Genomic DNA, 17,494 nt, shown 5'->3' with positions numbered 1-17,494 from the left:
TGTTCTGGTTCTACATCTGCATTAACTCTAGAATGCATTCTCATCTCTAGCTACAATTTCGTCTTTATTAACACAGTAATTTCCTGAGTGGCTGTCCTGTCTATAAATGTTCATTTCTCCAGTCCAATCCATGCTCTTTCACACACTGACTTATGACTGTGATCACTTCTGCAGACATTCTCAAAAGTTCAGTTGTTTCTTGTAACCTTCAAATAAATGGCCTTCCAATTAAGATTTTCTAAGATGGACTCCTTTCTAATTTTTCCTCTCAAATTTCATAGCCCACAGTCTAGTGATGAAACTACTTTTCTCTAATCCATGTAGAAGCCATGCATTCTCCCTCCTACCTTTAGTAACTTTATCGTTCCCGGCTGGAGTGCCATTTTGCCTACTGTCTATTGAAATTATCCTTGGATTCTCTAGAAAGTCATATTCTACCACAAAGATTTTCATTGTTTCCCTCATTCACAAGTCATATCTGTCTTCTTAAGCTGATAACACCAATGGAATCTTTACATTGAAAATTCTAATCATCTCTGTCGACTTAGAGTAGAAACATACACCTACACTTAAAATATGATACATCTAATAGATTTGGAAATAGATGAGAAAAGGGTGTAAAAATGAAAGGGGAGGACTAGGATTATACCAAGTATTGGTAAGATTATACCAAGTATTCATTACTTTTCACTCCTCATCAGGCTCTCATGCTATTTCTTGTATCTGAAATAGTGGTGAGATGTCCCAGTATATCTGGGACCAAATAAATTTGGGTGTCCTATTAACCTTTTGTGCTGAAATCACCAGGCCTCATGACCTGCTTTTAAAGTTTCTCAATAAATATACTTTCAGCCCCATTTCGGTGATACATGGGTGTTACTTATGAGGAAAAGCCCTCCAAAGATCTGTTATTACATACTATTTTTTTTATGTGGAAATAGCCTTACTGCTTTACATTTTAAAGCTGTTTTCTGTTTATTGTAAACAGATCTGAAAATACCTAAAATATGAAAGTAAAAATTATCTTTAATCCTACAGGCTACTGACATTTCTGTGAATATTCTATATATTTTTCTAGGATTTTTGTCCTACCTATACATATACAAATAACGGTTTTAAATGGTAAATGAACATGATCCAAATTATAAGTAACTTATAAGAATAAATAATTTCTATAAATATAGAAAAAAATTAACACAAGCTTTTGAAAAGGACATCCACAATTCATTAAAGCATTGACTTTGTGATTCCTTTATCTTGATATGTGTATCATGATAATTATTTTTGTCCCTTTTCTGTTTTGAATGATATGCCATGCATTTATATTACCAATAGATGTTTCTTAAATAATTTAGAAATGCACCATTGTTAGACTACCTGAATTTTCTGTAAATAATGACCTAACAAACTTGTGGAAGAATACAGGGAAAGATTTTTCTTCTGTCCTATGAATGCAACCTTGCATCTTAAAGAAGAGGTGTAGAACAATGAAGGCTACATAAGAGAGTATGTAGAGAAAGCATCCCAGAGAAAGGCCCTGGGATGTCACGTTTTAAGTGTGAAGAAGTAAAGATGTTCTCTTTTCCTTCTTCCCTTCAATCAGATGCCCCCTGATTCCATGATATCCACAACAGTGGAATGTAGAAAATCAATTAAACATAAAAAAGTTTCATCCAAAATAAATATATAAATGGTATATACAGTCTAACAATGCATGCTAATGCAGACCCTGTCTTTTTCACCTAAAATATAGGAGGAGTATATTCTCATATCTATCTATCTATCTATCTATCTATCTATCTATCTATCTATCTATAAATCTATACCCTTATAATGATACCTTTATTATATATGAAAGGCTACAATTTAATTACTTGTGCATTATGTTTTTATTCTTTTTTTATTTTGTTTTTCAAATTCACCCATTGCTAACATTTCAGCCAACATCCTTGAATGCATGCTAAAAGTGGAGCTACTGCATAAACACTTATGCATGTTTTTACAATATTTGATAGCTATTTTTATCACAAACCAACTGACAATAATCTTGACATCTGGGAACAAATACATTTTAATGTGTTTACTGACCATTTCAAGTATTTTTGTTCATTTACCTGTTTTATTTTTGTTTTTTTTTTTTTACATTTCCTTTGATAATTGCTTATTCTAGTGCCTAGGTCATCTTCGTACTGGTTGATTCTCTTTTTCTAGTTGATTTATAAAAGCTCTTTATAGAGTTATTACTGATGCACTTTATTGCATTTATATTTATCAGTTGACTCATAATTTGATTATAGCAGAGACATGGGTAAAAGCGTTACCATGTAAGCCCTTTAATTTTAAAGGAGTTATTTCTCTTAATCTCATTCTTGATGGTTTTACCCTTGATGCCATCCTTAGAAAGACCTTCCTACTAATAAATATAATTAAAGTGTTTACCTGTACTTCTATTACTTTTATGATTTCCTTGTTTAACCCACAGAGTATTCATTTGAGAAGACAGCGTGGGATAAGGATTTAAGCTTGTTTCTTTCTAAATGATTTGCCAGTTGTCCCACATCATTATGCTCATTCATTCTTTCGCTATCTGGTTTAAAATGCTGTATTTTATGGATTTTTTTTTTTTTTTTTTTTTACATTTTGTCTTTTGCCGTTGAGCTATGTTGCATATAGGGACATAGATACTGAAATATTTACTTATTAAATCCTAATACTAAATTTTAGTATCTGATAAGGCAAATCTCTTTACCTCACCCTTGTCTGTCCTAAAATTATTTCTCCCAGATCAACTTTATAGTCATTTCGGTCTAGGATCAATCATGAGATTTTCAGACTGAAAACTGCTTAGTTAGTACTCTAGAGTTAATCCATTTCACACAATTACACGCCAACCAAGACTATGAGACTGACCAAAATTCCATTTTGTTAATTTTCAATAAAAATTTACAGTCAGAAATATCGGAGTATCCGGCATTCTTTGATCAGCAGATTCTCTTCCTATTGTAAATCTGTTATTTTCAGTGAGAAATTCTCAGCTTACTCAGTCCATTAGCTTCATTCTCTCCTTTTAAATAATCCTACATGAGAAGGTAAGTTATAATTTAAAAAGTTCCTAGCAAACAGAGAATCAGAAGATGATGATGTAAATAAACAAAATGTTTAATTACTTCAGAATTTCTGTGATGCATCAATTACACAATGTAGTTTGGCAATGGGACCTGAGTCCTTGTGGTTTATGGTCCAGTGTTCACTGAGTAGTAGACAAGGCATGGATGGACACGAGTGAGGTTAGCTGCAATAACTCACTTTTTTAAATCTATGCTTCTTTACTTAACAAGTCTCATTCGGAGGAGCTTATTCACCAGACAGTTTGTCTGTCTATTTCAGGGAGTTTTTCTGTCTTTGTATAGCTTTTCTCAAATAAGATCTAGTCCCTTGCTACTCAAATATGACCTATAGACCAACAGCATCAGCATTACATAGGAGCTTGTTTTGAACACAAGCTCCCAGATCCTGCTTCAGACATACTGACACCAAACCTACTTCCCTCATCCCCAGATATCTGAAAAATACTGATTAGTCCTTATTGAATTCATCTGAAGGTTTGGCATACAAACCAATAATCATAAAGCCTTCATGGCAGCTTCATAAGAGCACCTTACGTGGCTTCCGTATCATGGCTGTACTAAGTGCCATATTAAGTGGACTGTTAATGAACTATAAATCACAGTGCCTCTTATTAGAGGGTCAAAATGCAAACCAGCTATCTGTACCCAGCAGTGAGTCATATACTCTAGTTACCTTTACAAGTTTAAAGACTCTGTGTCAAGAAAACGATGAAAACACATTCACACTTGTTCAATGTTTGTAAACACCTCTTTTTTCTTTTTCCTCTAAAAATAGTTTACAAAGGATCTTTCATTTTGCATTTCTTGTCAAGCTTCTGAAGTTGTCATATTTCATCATACAGTTGTCCTGTGCTTGGCATGACTAATCCCACATGTGCAATAACACCGGTTTCAGGTTTAATAAATGCTTAAGTTCTTAAAAAAAAAAAAAAGAATAGCTCAAGAAAGCCAATCTAGAAGGGAAAAAATGACATGATTCTTAAACAGTGTCTTGCTATAGGAAACTGTTATTTAGCGGATCAGGGACTTTGAAAGTCTGCCAAAGAATTCTTTGTATCTCTAATTCACTCGCTTGGCTTTCAGAAATGCTAACAACTATTGACTAGACTTTCACAGTACGTCAGTCTTTCCAAATGAGGAAAGCACAGGGAAAGTGGGCTGAACATGTTCTTTGCCGAGTGATGACTACAGAGTGTTTATTGAACATTTATGTTGTTAATCACTTTTTATTTCAAGTGAGTAAGTTCTTCTATGGTGTGTGAACCAAAAGCCAAAGTTGCTTGAAGTGTTCAGGGGGCCAAAGAATGAAGAATGCCTAGAGGTGGTCCACAGGTGGAGCTATTTCTATCCTTGCAAAGTAAAGCATATTATTTCAAAATGCTCAGGGACTATAATAGGCACCATGGATTTTTTTTGCAAAAACACAGGTCCAGAAATCAGAGACTTTTGCAAACCCTACGTTTTGAACTGCCAAAGCAAAACTAGCCCCATGGAAACATACTTGTTCTTTTATTATTGCCAGGGAATATGGCCTTGAAGAAACATTAGGGCTATCTATGACATCACAAAAGGGCTTTGGAGTGGATGGTAGACTATCCCTGTGGAAACAAGATCTTATTTAAGTTCCTTTGCATTAGAGACCATATCAAATCTGTCTTAAACTCCATTGTACGTAGCACAGTTAATTTGTACACAGTAAATGTTTAAATAATTATTTGTTGAGGAAAGAGAAAAAAGGAAAGATAGGAACGAGGAAGGAAAGTTGTTACAATGTTTTATTAAATAATTGTGAGGGAATGTGTCATTTCTGTTTCCCACACCCATTCACTGTTACAGACATGGTAAATGGTCTCAGTTACATTTAGTGCAGAGACCAGACCGGCTTGCAAAATTATAGGAAAACTTAATAATATCATGTGGCTCATTGAAAGATTTGGGCACTCACTGTCATTTCCTTACAACTTCGAAGAGTTACACCATGTTCTCCTTCATAGCCAGGATGAATAGTTGGACGTGTTTTAAAATGATACAAATGAATCCCACATTTAAAATAACTGGAGGGATACCTGGTGGCTTAGTCAGTTGAGCACTGGACTTCAGTTCAGGTCAGGATCTCGCAGTTCATGACTTTGAGCCTCGTGTTAGGCTCTGTGCTGACAGCTCAGAGCCTGGAGCTTGCTTCGGATTCAGTGTTTCCCTCGCTTTCTGCCACTCCCCACTGATACATGTGCAATCTCTCTCTCTCTCTCTCTCTCTCTCTCTCACACACACACACACACACACACAAATGAACAAAAAATAAAAATAAAATAACTGGAAAATAAAAGGATACATCTCTATGTAGCTCTAATCCTGAAAGAAGGCAGTTCAAATGTTGTATGACTGAAGGAATTTATCATTAGCAAGTAAATTAACCAAGGAAAGATATTAAACCATGTCCAATACAACGAAGAAGAAACAACATATATGAAATACAGATTCTTGTCACATGGATACTCAGTACATCTAACATCTTTGAGACAGAAGTGATCATAATCAATGTTACATATAACTACTAAGTGGCTCAGTGTTTCTTTACCAATGTATAGATAAGCAAAGTTGTTACAGCTCCATTTCTCCTACATCATCTCGCCAGAATTAGACTTAAACTGTGCATAAAAGAATAACATCTACAGTAGTGAAAATTGGTGAATCATGTTTCAACTTTTAGTACCTATTCTATAGAATGCCAACCACATCCTAATATTGTGTTCTTCATTATAGATAGTCACATATATATGCCATGGTCTTCACAACCTCCAGGTGTTTTACCTACCTGTGTATGGTAGACAAAAATACCAGTTCTCACCAATGGTTTCAGATCTACTATACTGAAACCACATCCCCCAGCTGCATTGCTGCACCTTGTTCTGCAAAATGGGCTGGGAATTTTGTATTATGTATATGCCAATAGGTATCTCTCCAGAGTCCTTTCTTTTTTTTTTTTTTTAATATGAAATTTATTGTCAAATTGGTTTCCATACAACACCCAGTGCTCATCCCAACAGGTGCCCTCCTTAACACCCATTACCCACCCACCCCACCCTCCCACCCCCCATAAATCCTCAGTTTGTTCTCAGTATTTAGGAGTTTCTTATGTTTTGGTTCCCTCCCTCTCTAACCATTTTTTTTTCCTTCCCCTCCCCCATGGTCTTCTGTTAAGTTTCTCAGGATCCACATAAGAGTGAAAACATATGGTATCTCTTTCTCTGTATGGCTTATTTCACTTAGCATAACACTCTCCAGTTCCATCCATGTTGCTACAAAAGGCCATATTTCATTCTTTCTCATTGCCACGTAGTATTCCATTGTGTATATAAACCACAATTTCTTCATCCATTCATCAGTTGATGGACATTTAGGCTCTTTCCATAATTTGGCTACTGTTGAAAGTGCTGCTATAAACATTGGAGTACATGTGCCCCTAGGCATCAGCACTCCTGTATCCCTTGGGTAAATTCCTAGCAGTGCTGTTGCTGTGTCATAAGGTAGATCTATTTTTAATTTTTTGAGGAACCTCCACACTGTTTTCCAGAGCGGCTGCACCAGTTTGCATTCCCACCAATAGTGCAAGAGAGTTCCCGTTCAGAGTCCTTTCTATCACAGGAAAAGTGAAAGCCTCATACACAATGGAGATGTGATAAGCCTGGAATTCTGAGGACCACATGGAAGAGACTTGCCCTGGAAAGTCACCTAGACCCACAGCAGACATTGAAAGAGATTTTGGTTGTGTGAACCACTGAGGTTTTCGTATTTCTTGCCCTGGTGCAACCTAGATTTTTCTGACTAAATGTAGTGGTACTAATGTTTCCTTTAGTATGCTGTGTTCCAAGATGTAAACCAATACTTTACCAACTTCTTAAAACTAACTGACCAGAATTTTGAGAATCGTCTGTCTTGATGGAACATAATTTTCCTGTCATGTTAAGTAAACTCTCATCCTTGACCTCTTTTATAGGTGCTTAACAATGACATTAACCCACCTAAATTAGAAGAATGTTATGATGGGGGCAGCAGGGAATGTATCTGGTTCCTAACCTATGGCGTGTGATTATGCTGGCAATGTTAAGATATTTCAGTTAACATGCTTTCATGGGTTTCTTTCATTTGTCCAAGTAGGATTTTCAAATTCAACATTTCACTGATATTGTTCTAGCATAATTTGTGCTACTTACTTTCACTCTGCTGCAAAAATGGGTCACTCCATAGGAACCCTAAGTTGGACCATTTTTACAGCTTTTGATATTAGCAATTGGCTATTCCCTACTCCTGTGACACTATGACAGGTTTATTCGAGGATGATAAATTGAATGGGTTCATTCGTATTTTACACACAAATCCCCTAAATGTAAAAGTTAGCAATTCATTTTTTTGAATAGAGAGTGTGGCTTGGAGAGAATGTGTTTGCATATTTTTAAGGGTGTCTGGTATTTTAGATTCTCTCAGAGGACTTTCTGAACTAGATATTAGTGTTTACTATGTGAATTCTTTGGGTATTTTTGTTGTTGTTGTTGTTGTTGTTGTTGTTGTTGTTGTTGTTGTTGTTATGTTTAAACACAGGTTAAAAGAAGTAGGATTCAAGTCTATCCTATTAGCAATTTCTGGTGACAACCCTCTCTCCTTTTTTCCTATGGCAGAATTTATATATATGGAATTTATATATATGGAATGCAGGGGTGAATACTGGAAAAGGTGTTCTTTGAAGAAGAATATGATGCTTATTATTGATCTGAACCAGATAGAATTGTCTTTAGAATCTTGCTCCCTCCAAACTCTGAAAGGCCATGTATTCCCAAGCAAGATCAGTTGACACAGATATTTATCCCTCCAGGACACCCTGTCTTCACAGCCTAAAGGCAGAACTGGCAGAATCTGGAAAGATAGGGCCCATGGTGTCTTTGTGCCTCACTGTTCCAGCTTCTAACATTGTTGGTGCCTCACAGGGAATAATAGGGGGGAAAAAAGATTTCATCAAGCTTTAGGTAAGGGGAGTATTTTTACAGTTCTAAGATGAGAGAGGTGGACTGAATTGAAAACACATCTCTTTAATGTTTAGCAAATTATCTTACTCTGAGGTTGGTGTTCACAGTGTTTTCTGTGTTTATCATCTAGTCTTGTGCTTGACCTCAAGCTCACTGTTCCCCAGGCTCCAAGCTTTGTACACTGAGGGAGGCAGAATAATGACCCCCCAATGATGTCCGTAATCCTAATGCTGGAAGGTGTGAATATGTCCTGCTACAAGGCAAAAAGCACTGTGCAGGTATGATTAAATTAAGGACCTTGACGTGGGGAGAATATCCAAGGTCATCTGTTAGGGTCTAATATAATTACATAGATTTTTAAAATCACAGAACCTTCCTCAGCTGTGGTCTAAAGAAGGTGTGACTGTGGAAAAATGTTCAAAGAGAGGCAACATTGGTAGCTTTGAATATGGAGGTTTGGGTCCACAAGAGAAGGAATGTACAAAAGGCAGATTCTCTTCTAGAGGCTCCAGAAAGGAACCAACCCTGTGACTTCTTGATTTTAACACACAGAGATCTGTAACAGACATCTAACATACAGAACTATAAGATAATGAAAGTGTGCTATTTTCAGCCATAACTATGTTGTAGCTTATTATATGAGCAATAGAAAATTAGTGCATACACCAAAGGGTAGACAGCTTTGAGAGTTCTGGTTATTCTACCCTGAAAGAATAGTCCTTTGGATTATCTTTTCTTGCCAGTGTCCCTTTCTAGGAGGTAAGATTGTATTTTTTTCTGATTCTAAAGCCCATGTTTGTTTATTTCTTTTGTTGTTGTTCTTTTGTTTGGTTTTCCCTATTTTAGCATTCTATGTCCAACATGGTACATGAAGTTAAGTATGAACTGGTTCTAAGAAATTATTCATTATCGTTCTGATGTTGCATATTTGTTCAGAGAGTAGAGCAATGCAATGTTTATACTAAGAGCAGGAAGTTTTTAATGTGGCAGACCTTTCTGGAATCCTGCTTCTCCCAGTTAGTGTCTGTATATCATCTAGCCAACAATTCAACTTCTCTAAACTTCAGATTCCTCATCTGCATACTGAGAATAATATTAATCGTTACTTCAAAGGTTTAGTGTGAGAAGGAATGCATTAAGTATTTTTTTTTAGAATTCATAACACACAGCACTTCATAATGGTAACTGTTTTATGATGATGGTTATTGTCATATGATTCGAGTCATGGGTCCTTCCTTCCCACAAGGGAAAGGAAGTGCCAGAAGCTCTCCCTTCTCTCCCTTGCTATTTAATTATATCCTTCTAACACTAATTTTGGAATTTGGACTGCACAACAGTTACACTTTTGCTGATTAGGCCAAGTTGTGTTTTAAAAATTAAATAAAAATGTAATCGTATGATTTACATCTGCAGTAGAAAACTGAACTTTAGTAAATACAGCACAAGAAAGAGAGAATGAACAGGTAGGCTTAGGAGCAAATCCCATTGTTTTTAATAAGTCCAAGCTGCAGGAAACTTTTCTTACAATTTGACTTCCATGTATGGAACAAGTTTTAAAAGCAAGGGTGGGGATGTCTTTGGATGAGTTTGTTAGGAGAGTTCACTTTATTTATTAATGCAATAAACCTGTGCTCTTATAAAAAATGAAAATATTTGGCATGCTGGCCCAAAGATCTTGACTTGGAATCCTGCCAACGCCATGTAGAAACAGTATGATCTTAGCATAAATCACTGTTACGAATTGGAGTAACTCCATCTATCATTAGTGAAAATGCCTGTTTTACTCAACCACAGGGAGTGGTCTGGAGGATAAGATAATACAAAGACCATGACCTTTATGAAACATAAAGCAACCTTTAATTTCAAGTTTTGTTATGCGTAGAAATGGGGTCATATTTTTGGGTCTGAAAGAGACCCTTTAGCTCATCTAAATGTAATCTTTAATTCTACAGTCAAAGAAATAGATCTAGACCTTCCATAAATCAACCAGATTTGGAGAGCAAGTCAATAGCAGGATTGTATAAGGACATCTACATTTCTATCAAAAAACACAATCTCAGCTCTGGGCTAAAAAACATATCATGCTAATACCTACAATAAAAGAATTTGATGCAATTCAAACCCATTCATGACAAAAACACTAAAAACAAAACAAAACACCCAACTAGAAGTTGAAGGTGTGATGCTTATTTTTTTGTGTCAACATGGCTCAGCCATGGTGACCAGATACTTGGTCACACATTATTCTGAATGTTTCTGTGAGGGTGCTTCTTAGATAAGATTAATTGACATTTAAAATATAAGTATTTAGAGGCCACACTGAGCCGGCTTTAGGCACTCCGCACGCCGGGTCTCCTCCTTTTCCTGTGGTGGTTAGCTATGGCGGCCGTGAAGACCCTGAACCCTAAGGCCGAGGTAGCCAGAGCCCAGACGGCACTGGTGGTCAACATCAGCGTGGCCCGGGGACTGCAGGACATGCTGAGGACCAACTTGGGGCCTAAAGACACCATGAAGATGCTTGTTTCTGGTGCTGGAGACATCAAGCTTACTAAAGATGGCAATGTGCTGCTTCATGAAATGCAAATTCAACACCCAACAGCCTCCTTAATAGCCAAAGTAGCAACAGCCCAGGATGACATAACTGGTGATGGTACCACTTCCAATGTCCTAATCATTGGAGAACTACTGAAACAGGCGGATCTCTACATTTCTGAAGGTCTTCATCCCAGAATAATAACAGAAGGATTTGAAGCTGCAAAGGAAAAGGTACTTCAGTTTTTGGAACAAGTCAAAGTAAGCAAAGAAATGGACAGAGAAACACTTATAGATGTGGCCAGAACATCTCTACGTACTAAAGTGCATGCGGAACTTGCTGATGTCTTAACAGAGGCTGTGGTGGATTCCATTTTGGCTATCAAAATACAAGATGAACCTATTGACCTCTTCATGGTTGAGATTATGGAGATGAAACATAAATCTGAAACTGATACAAGCTTAATCAGAGGTCTTGTTTTAGACCATGGGGTGCGGCATCCTGATATGAAAAAAAGAGTAGAAGATGCATACATCCTCACATGCAATGTGTCATTAGAATATGAAAAAACAAGTGAATTCTGGCTTTTTTTACAAGAGTGCAGAAGAGAGAGAGAAGCTTGTAAAAGCTGAAAGAAAATTCATTGATGATAGAGTTAAAAAAAATAATAGAACCGAAAAAGAAAGTCTGTGGTGATTCAGATAAAGGATTCGTGGTTATTAATCAAAAGGGAATTGACCCCTTTTCCTTAGATGCTCTTGCAAAAGAAGGCATAGTAGCTCTGCGGAGGGCTAAAAGGAGAAATATGGAAAGGCTGACTCTTGCTTGTGGTGGAGTAGCTCTAAATTCTTTTGATGACCTAAATCCTGATTGTTTGGGACATGCAGGACTTGTCTATGAATATACATTGGGAGAAGAGAAATTCACCTTTATTGAGAAATGTAACAACCCTCACTCTGTCACATTATTGGTCAAAGGACCAAATAAGCACACACTCACTCAAATCAAGATGCAATAAGAGATGGCTTGAGGGCTGTTAAAAATGCTATTGATGATGGCTGTGTAGTTCCAGGTGCTGGTGCAGTGGAAGTGGCAATGGCAGAAGCCTTGATTAAATATAAGCCCAGTGTAAAGGGCAGGGCCCAGCTTGGAGTGCAAGCATTTGCTGATGCATTGCTCATTATTCCCAAGGTTCTTGCTCAGAATTCTGGTTTTGACCTTCAAGAAACACTAGTTAAAGTTCAAGCAGAGGGGCGCCTGGGTGGCGCAGTCGGTTAAGCGTCCGACTTCAGCCAGGTCACGATCTCGCGGTCCATGAGTTCGAGCCCCGCGTCGGGCTCTGGGCTGATGGCCCAGAGCCTGGAGCCTGTTTCCGATTCTGTGTCTCCCTCTCTCTCTGCCCCTCCCCCGTTCATGCTCTGTCTCTCTCTGTCCCAAAAATAAATAAACGTTGAAAAAAAAAAATTTAATTAAAAAAAAAAAAAAAGTTCAAGCAGAACATTCAGAATCAGGTCAACTTGTAGGTGTGGACTTGAACACAGGTGAGCCAATGGTCGCTGCTGAAGTAGGCATACGGGATAACTATTGTGTAAAGAAACAGCTTCTTCACTCCTGCACTGTGATTGCCACCAACATTCTCCTGGTTGATGAGATCATGCGAGCTGGAATGTCTTATCTAAAAGGATGAATTGAAGCTTCCCTTGTGTCATCTGTATCATGAAGACTACAGAGTGATCCTAAGAATATAGCCATGGAATTTTCGTCCAAGCTTCAAATGATTTTCAAAAGCATTTTCCTTTCCCATACGAAAAAGAGAACACTGACACTCAAATTTTGAAGTTCTGAAACTATAATTACAGTATTTTTTTAAATTTCACTGCAGTGTACACCATTAAGCAGGCTGTTTTCACACAATGAACAGGATGTTTTGCTTTAGCTTCCATGATCTAAAAGTACCATGTTAGACAAGTATGTTACCTACCTTGTTATTAAATGTTCCTTGAAAAGCAAAATAAAATAATAAAATAAAATAAAATAAAATAAAATAAAATAAAATAAAATAAAATAAAATAAAAGTATTTAGGAGGTCAGAGGAGTCAAGGATGGAATGCAGACAGTGACCAAAAAGATCTAACAGTATTAAAAATGTGTAGAATTTTCTCACTGAAGAGGTTGGGAGAAAAGGTGCTGGTGTAAGCAAGTTTATACATGAGTGGAACCTGTAAGGCTAAAATTAAAAAGAACTGTGCATAAGCACTGTATTCTAGTTAGTAAAACTATTTTCCATAGGGTACAGTTGACAATTCTGAAATCACCATACACATATACTACAGTTGAAAAATGGTTGCTGGTGAGAGATATTTTTTTTTTCATTGTTAAAAGCTCTGAACTGTCAGCACAGAGCCCATCACAGGGCTTGAACCCACAAACCGTGAGATCATGACCCAGGCTAAAGTTAGATGCTCACCCGACTGAGTCACCCAGGCACCCCAGTCTGTCCCTATCTTATGAGAACTTTTCTGCGGTATAATAAAGACTGATCATTGAATAACTAATGTTACAATTTATCAACATTAAGATTGTGATTAATTCCCTTATTTGGGGACTAGAGCAGTAACCTATGTGTTGTTGACTGAAACTAAGAAAGATAAGTAGAAACCACAGAGGAACTGAACACTCAAAGAGAAGAATTAAACTGAATAAAAGTATAAAATATGCAAAGATGCAATGTTAAGCATTTTAAGTATTACCTAGAGAATTCCAGGATACACAACCACAGAATATTCTTTCAGTAAGGGGACTAGTAACATGATATAGTTAAATAATAGAATACTTTAATTATCGGGGCGCCTGGGTGGCGCAGTCGGTTAAGCGTCCGACTTCAGCCAGGTCACGATCTCGCGCTCCGTGAGTTCGAGCCCCGCGTCGGGCTCTGGGCTGATGGCTCAGAGCCTGGAGCCTGTTTCCGATTCTGTGTCTCCCTCTCTCTCCGTCCCTCCCCCGTTCATGCTCTGTCTCTCTCTGTCCCCAAAATAAATAAACGTTGAAAAAAAAATTAAAAAAAAAAAAAAAAAAGAATACTTTAATTATCTAGAAATAATTTCAAACTGCCTACGGTAATATTGCCAGAAGTTCATAATAATGCAGAAATAATTCCACTAAAAAAAAAAAAATCAAATTTGCACAAGGAAAATCCAAGGTTGAAAAAATCACCTGGTTTTAGAGTTAATTTTTTTCTAACACCTCCTGTAACTAATCTTTTCCAAATGAAGAAAGTATATATTTTATATATGCCTGCCATAAGTAGTCGAAAAGCAAAAGTACCTATAAAGTAACAAATATAAGAGTAGCCTTCCTTTTTAAAAATACATCCTCAGGTATAGTCTCACTTTCTTCTCAACAACCACATTTTGAGTCATATTTTCTCCTACTCCCATTTTACAGATCAGTAAATGGACCCTGAGGAAAGTTAAGATTCACTAGATCTCATTTCACAAATATTTATTGTGAAACTACTATGTGCTATGCACTGTGCTAGGAGAGCTCTGTGTTCATTGCTAAATAATCTTGATAGAGTCCCCACCACTGTACAGCTTACAGGCCACGGGGAGATTTCAAGATGAAGATGGCACAGAGGGTCAGTGGCTTGTCTGACAAGTAAAACTCAACTCTAGGCTTCCTCAGTTTTATCATTTTGTAGATCACCGTGACAGATTAGTACCTGCCAAATGATGGCAGCTTTATGTCTCATGTGGTCTCCAGGGGAGGAATCTGCTTCTAAAGACTTTAACATGTGGGGATTTACCCTTCTGAAGGGCGACTGGCAAAGTGAGGACTGTTGCCCAGAAAATGCTATTTTTTTTTTAATCTTTAAAAAATAGATTTTAAACTTTATTTACTTTGAGAAAGAGTGGGGGAGGGGCAGAGAGAGAGAAAGAGAGAGGGAGAATCCCAGCCAGGCTCTATGCTCAGCGTGGACCCCAACACAGGGCTCAAACTCAAAAGCCATGAGATCATGACCTGAGCCAACATCAAGAGTCAGTCGCTTAACCGACTGAGCCACCCAAGTGCCCCCAGCAAATGCTATCTTATACTTTTATCTTTATCTTTCTTTCCTCCACCAATGGCATCCAGGCAGTGAGGGCAACGGTTTAGGTTTATTATTTACAGACAACTAACTTAGCCAGTCTTTACAAAATAACAGACAGGTGAATGTGGTTACTGCAATCATTCCCTTAAATCCTAAAATGAGAATGAATGAAAGCATTTACAAGAACACATTTTTTATAATGGTGTTTTGAAGCTCATTTTTTTTTCTTCATTTTAAAGCATATATTGAAGTTATAGCAACTCATTTGATCTTTAAAATAAACATTTTGGGATAAAAGATTTTCTCTTGATAAAAAGTTGACCTTTGGAACAAATGTCTACATTTATAAAAGAAAGTAAGCTATTGACAGACTGCATGTATTTTAAGCACTCATTTAGCCTATCCATTATTCCAAATAACTGGTTTGATTTATTTCATTAATATTTGGCTGGTCAATTCGATCAAAATGGTTGAACTACTTCTGAGGTGAAAAGCCAGAAATGGTGTCATTGACTTATTCATGTTCACGAGTGTATGGTAAACAACTGAAAATGGGCTTCATGAACCTTTCACAAACCAGAGAATTAAGTGTCCACACGGGAGAAGTGGTTTGAAAATCAAAGCACAGCCAAGCAAAAAAATGTGTTTTGATTTTTAAGTGCAAAGTCCAAATTTGTTTTTAGTTTGCCTCTGAACCTCTTTCAGAGTTTTCCTCCTAAAACTCTTCCTTCCCCTGTGGGATCAAACAGAACAGTGTTTTGACATCTTAAGTCATTTCCATAACAACAGATTACAGAAACAAGACAAGCAGTCAAACAAGTAAAATGGTTTGAATTTGGAAACTGTTCTGGATCTCTATAATGAATGACATGGAATTGTATCCTTCCTGTGGAGAGAAAAACCGTGGATCTTTTTGGCTGTTTTGATAATCTGTTGAAGGAAAACCACTAAGACTTTTAAATGTAATCTTATCATGCTTTTCAAAATGTTGTTTCTTATATTTTGATACATTTTAATTTTTTTCACCTTTTCCTTCTTCCTTCCATTCCATTCCCTTGCGTTTCCTGCTAAATTTGTCAGGTGGGATGTGAATGTTAAATTATCAGGATTGATGTGTCAATATCGCCAAGAGGAAAAGGAGCCAATACATCATCCTAGCAGTCATCGCCCCCATTAAAAAAAAATCTTCTATTGAAAACAGCTGTTTTATTATGCAAAAACTTTACTAAGATAACTGGCTATTTGCATTCTGTTTTGTTTTGTTTTCTGGGGTTTTTTGGTTGTTGATTGTTTTTAAGTTTTTATTTAAATCCAGTGAGTCAACATACAGTGTAATATTAGTTTCAGTTGTACAATATAGTGACTCAGCTCTCCATACAACAGCCTTTACTCATCACAAGTCCACTCCTTAATCCCAATCACCTATTTAACCCCCCCACCCCCCACTCACCTCCCTTCTGGTAACCGTCCATTTGTTCTCTGTAGCATTTTTAAAATAAATTCAATGTAACCAAAGCATTAGGGAAAGTAAACGTTTGATTGAATTTATTGAAGAACTTTCAGTTTATTCACAATGGCTGTCACTGCTTGAGTGGGTAAGCAGCATTCAATACCTAATCTGAAATTTACACACTGATTATACTGACTACAAGGAGGATATTTCACCTTAATTACTTCACTGATAAAATAGAAATAATAATATCCTCTTCCAAAGATTACAGTGATATGCTTTTAAATCAAAAACTTAAGAATCCTGATTTGTAGCATTTATCATTTTCCATGGTGAGAGTATTATACCAAGTTCCCATTGTAACATTAATGAATAGGGACTTGGGAGGAGATGAACAGAATCAGATCTTAAGAGTCAGTATGAATCAGTTCCAACTCAAAAGGTTCTTAGAACTAATGAAATAAGACATTAAATCATAAACACCTCACACATTAATAAGTACTTAATAAATGGTTCTTATTGTTAACATAATAATTGGCTACATGTATAAAGGTAAGTAGTATATCTAGGCATCCCTGATCCAAAAAACAGAATGGAAGGTCTTGATAATAACTCAAGTTCTATACCATGCCTACCTATGAAATATTATGGGCTAGGTAATTTAGTCAACCCTAAGCCCAAAGTCATATGTATTTCTCCTTTGAACACAGTGAAGGAGTTAAGTTGGATGGGTTTCAGATTCTCTCAGCTGATGTCCAAAGTAATGGTCCAGGACTATCAAAACCTACTGAGTTGAATAATTGCAAGTGGGGGAGCCAGAACCATCAGAAAATTGAGGATATGATTCAATGGTTGATAGTGCACTTACTTATATCACTGTTAGCATGGCAGGCAATTCTTGCATGTAGAATCGGCATAATGTCAAAAAATATTGGCTAATCCAGGTTTATATACAGGTTATCATAAACCAGAGTTTTATTTTGGGAACAAATTAATATCCAAACAACTGTATATAGCTACAGTGTTTTTCCTCTCCATAGTATACTTGATAAATCATTTATCATGCCAGTGAAGATAAAGTAAAATTTACGTGCCCCATGAGTGTTGTTTTCTGTAGTAAATAATGCTGATTGAACTATGCATCAAAAAAAAATCAAGGTTTATAACCTCTTGGAATACATGCAACTTTCTCTGAATGAAAAATGGAAGGTTATAAATCATAGATAACCACATTGTGCAATAAAATATGTGAGACCTCCCTTACATTGGATG

At 36.7% G+C, this 17,494-nt stretch overlaps 1 protein-coding gene across 1 annotated transcript; it reads left to right on the top strand.

The window, feature by feature from the left end:
- Nucleotides 1–10,466: 10,466 nt before the first annotated feature.
- On the top strand, nt 10,467–12,699 carry LOC112857769 (T-complex protein 1 subunit zeta-like). Its single transcript, XM_086697578.1, is given in 5 exon segments — nt 10,467–11,253; nt 11,255–11,339; nt 11,341–11,686; nt 11,689–11,943; nt 12,179–12,699. Coding segments are annotated over 5 exon segments (1,602 nt in total). The 5' UTR covers nt 10,467–10,528; the 3' UTR covers nt 12,370–12,699.
- Nucleotides 12,700–17,494: the final 4,795 nt, after the last annotated feature.

Source organism: Puma concolor, chromosome A2, assembly GCF_028749965.1.
Source record: "Puma concolor isolate L17-30 chromosome A2, mPumCon1.1.hap2, whole genome shotgun sequence".
Classification (NCBI taxonomy): Eukaryota; Metazoa; Chordata; class Mammalia; order Carnivora; family Felidae; genus Puma; species Puma concolor.
Note: the sequence above shows the minus strand (reverse complement) of the source record. Positions and strands in the feature narration are given on the sequence as shown.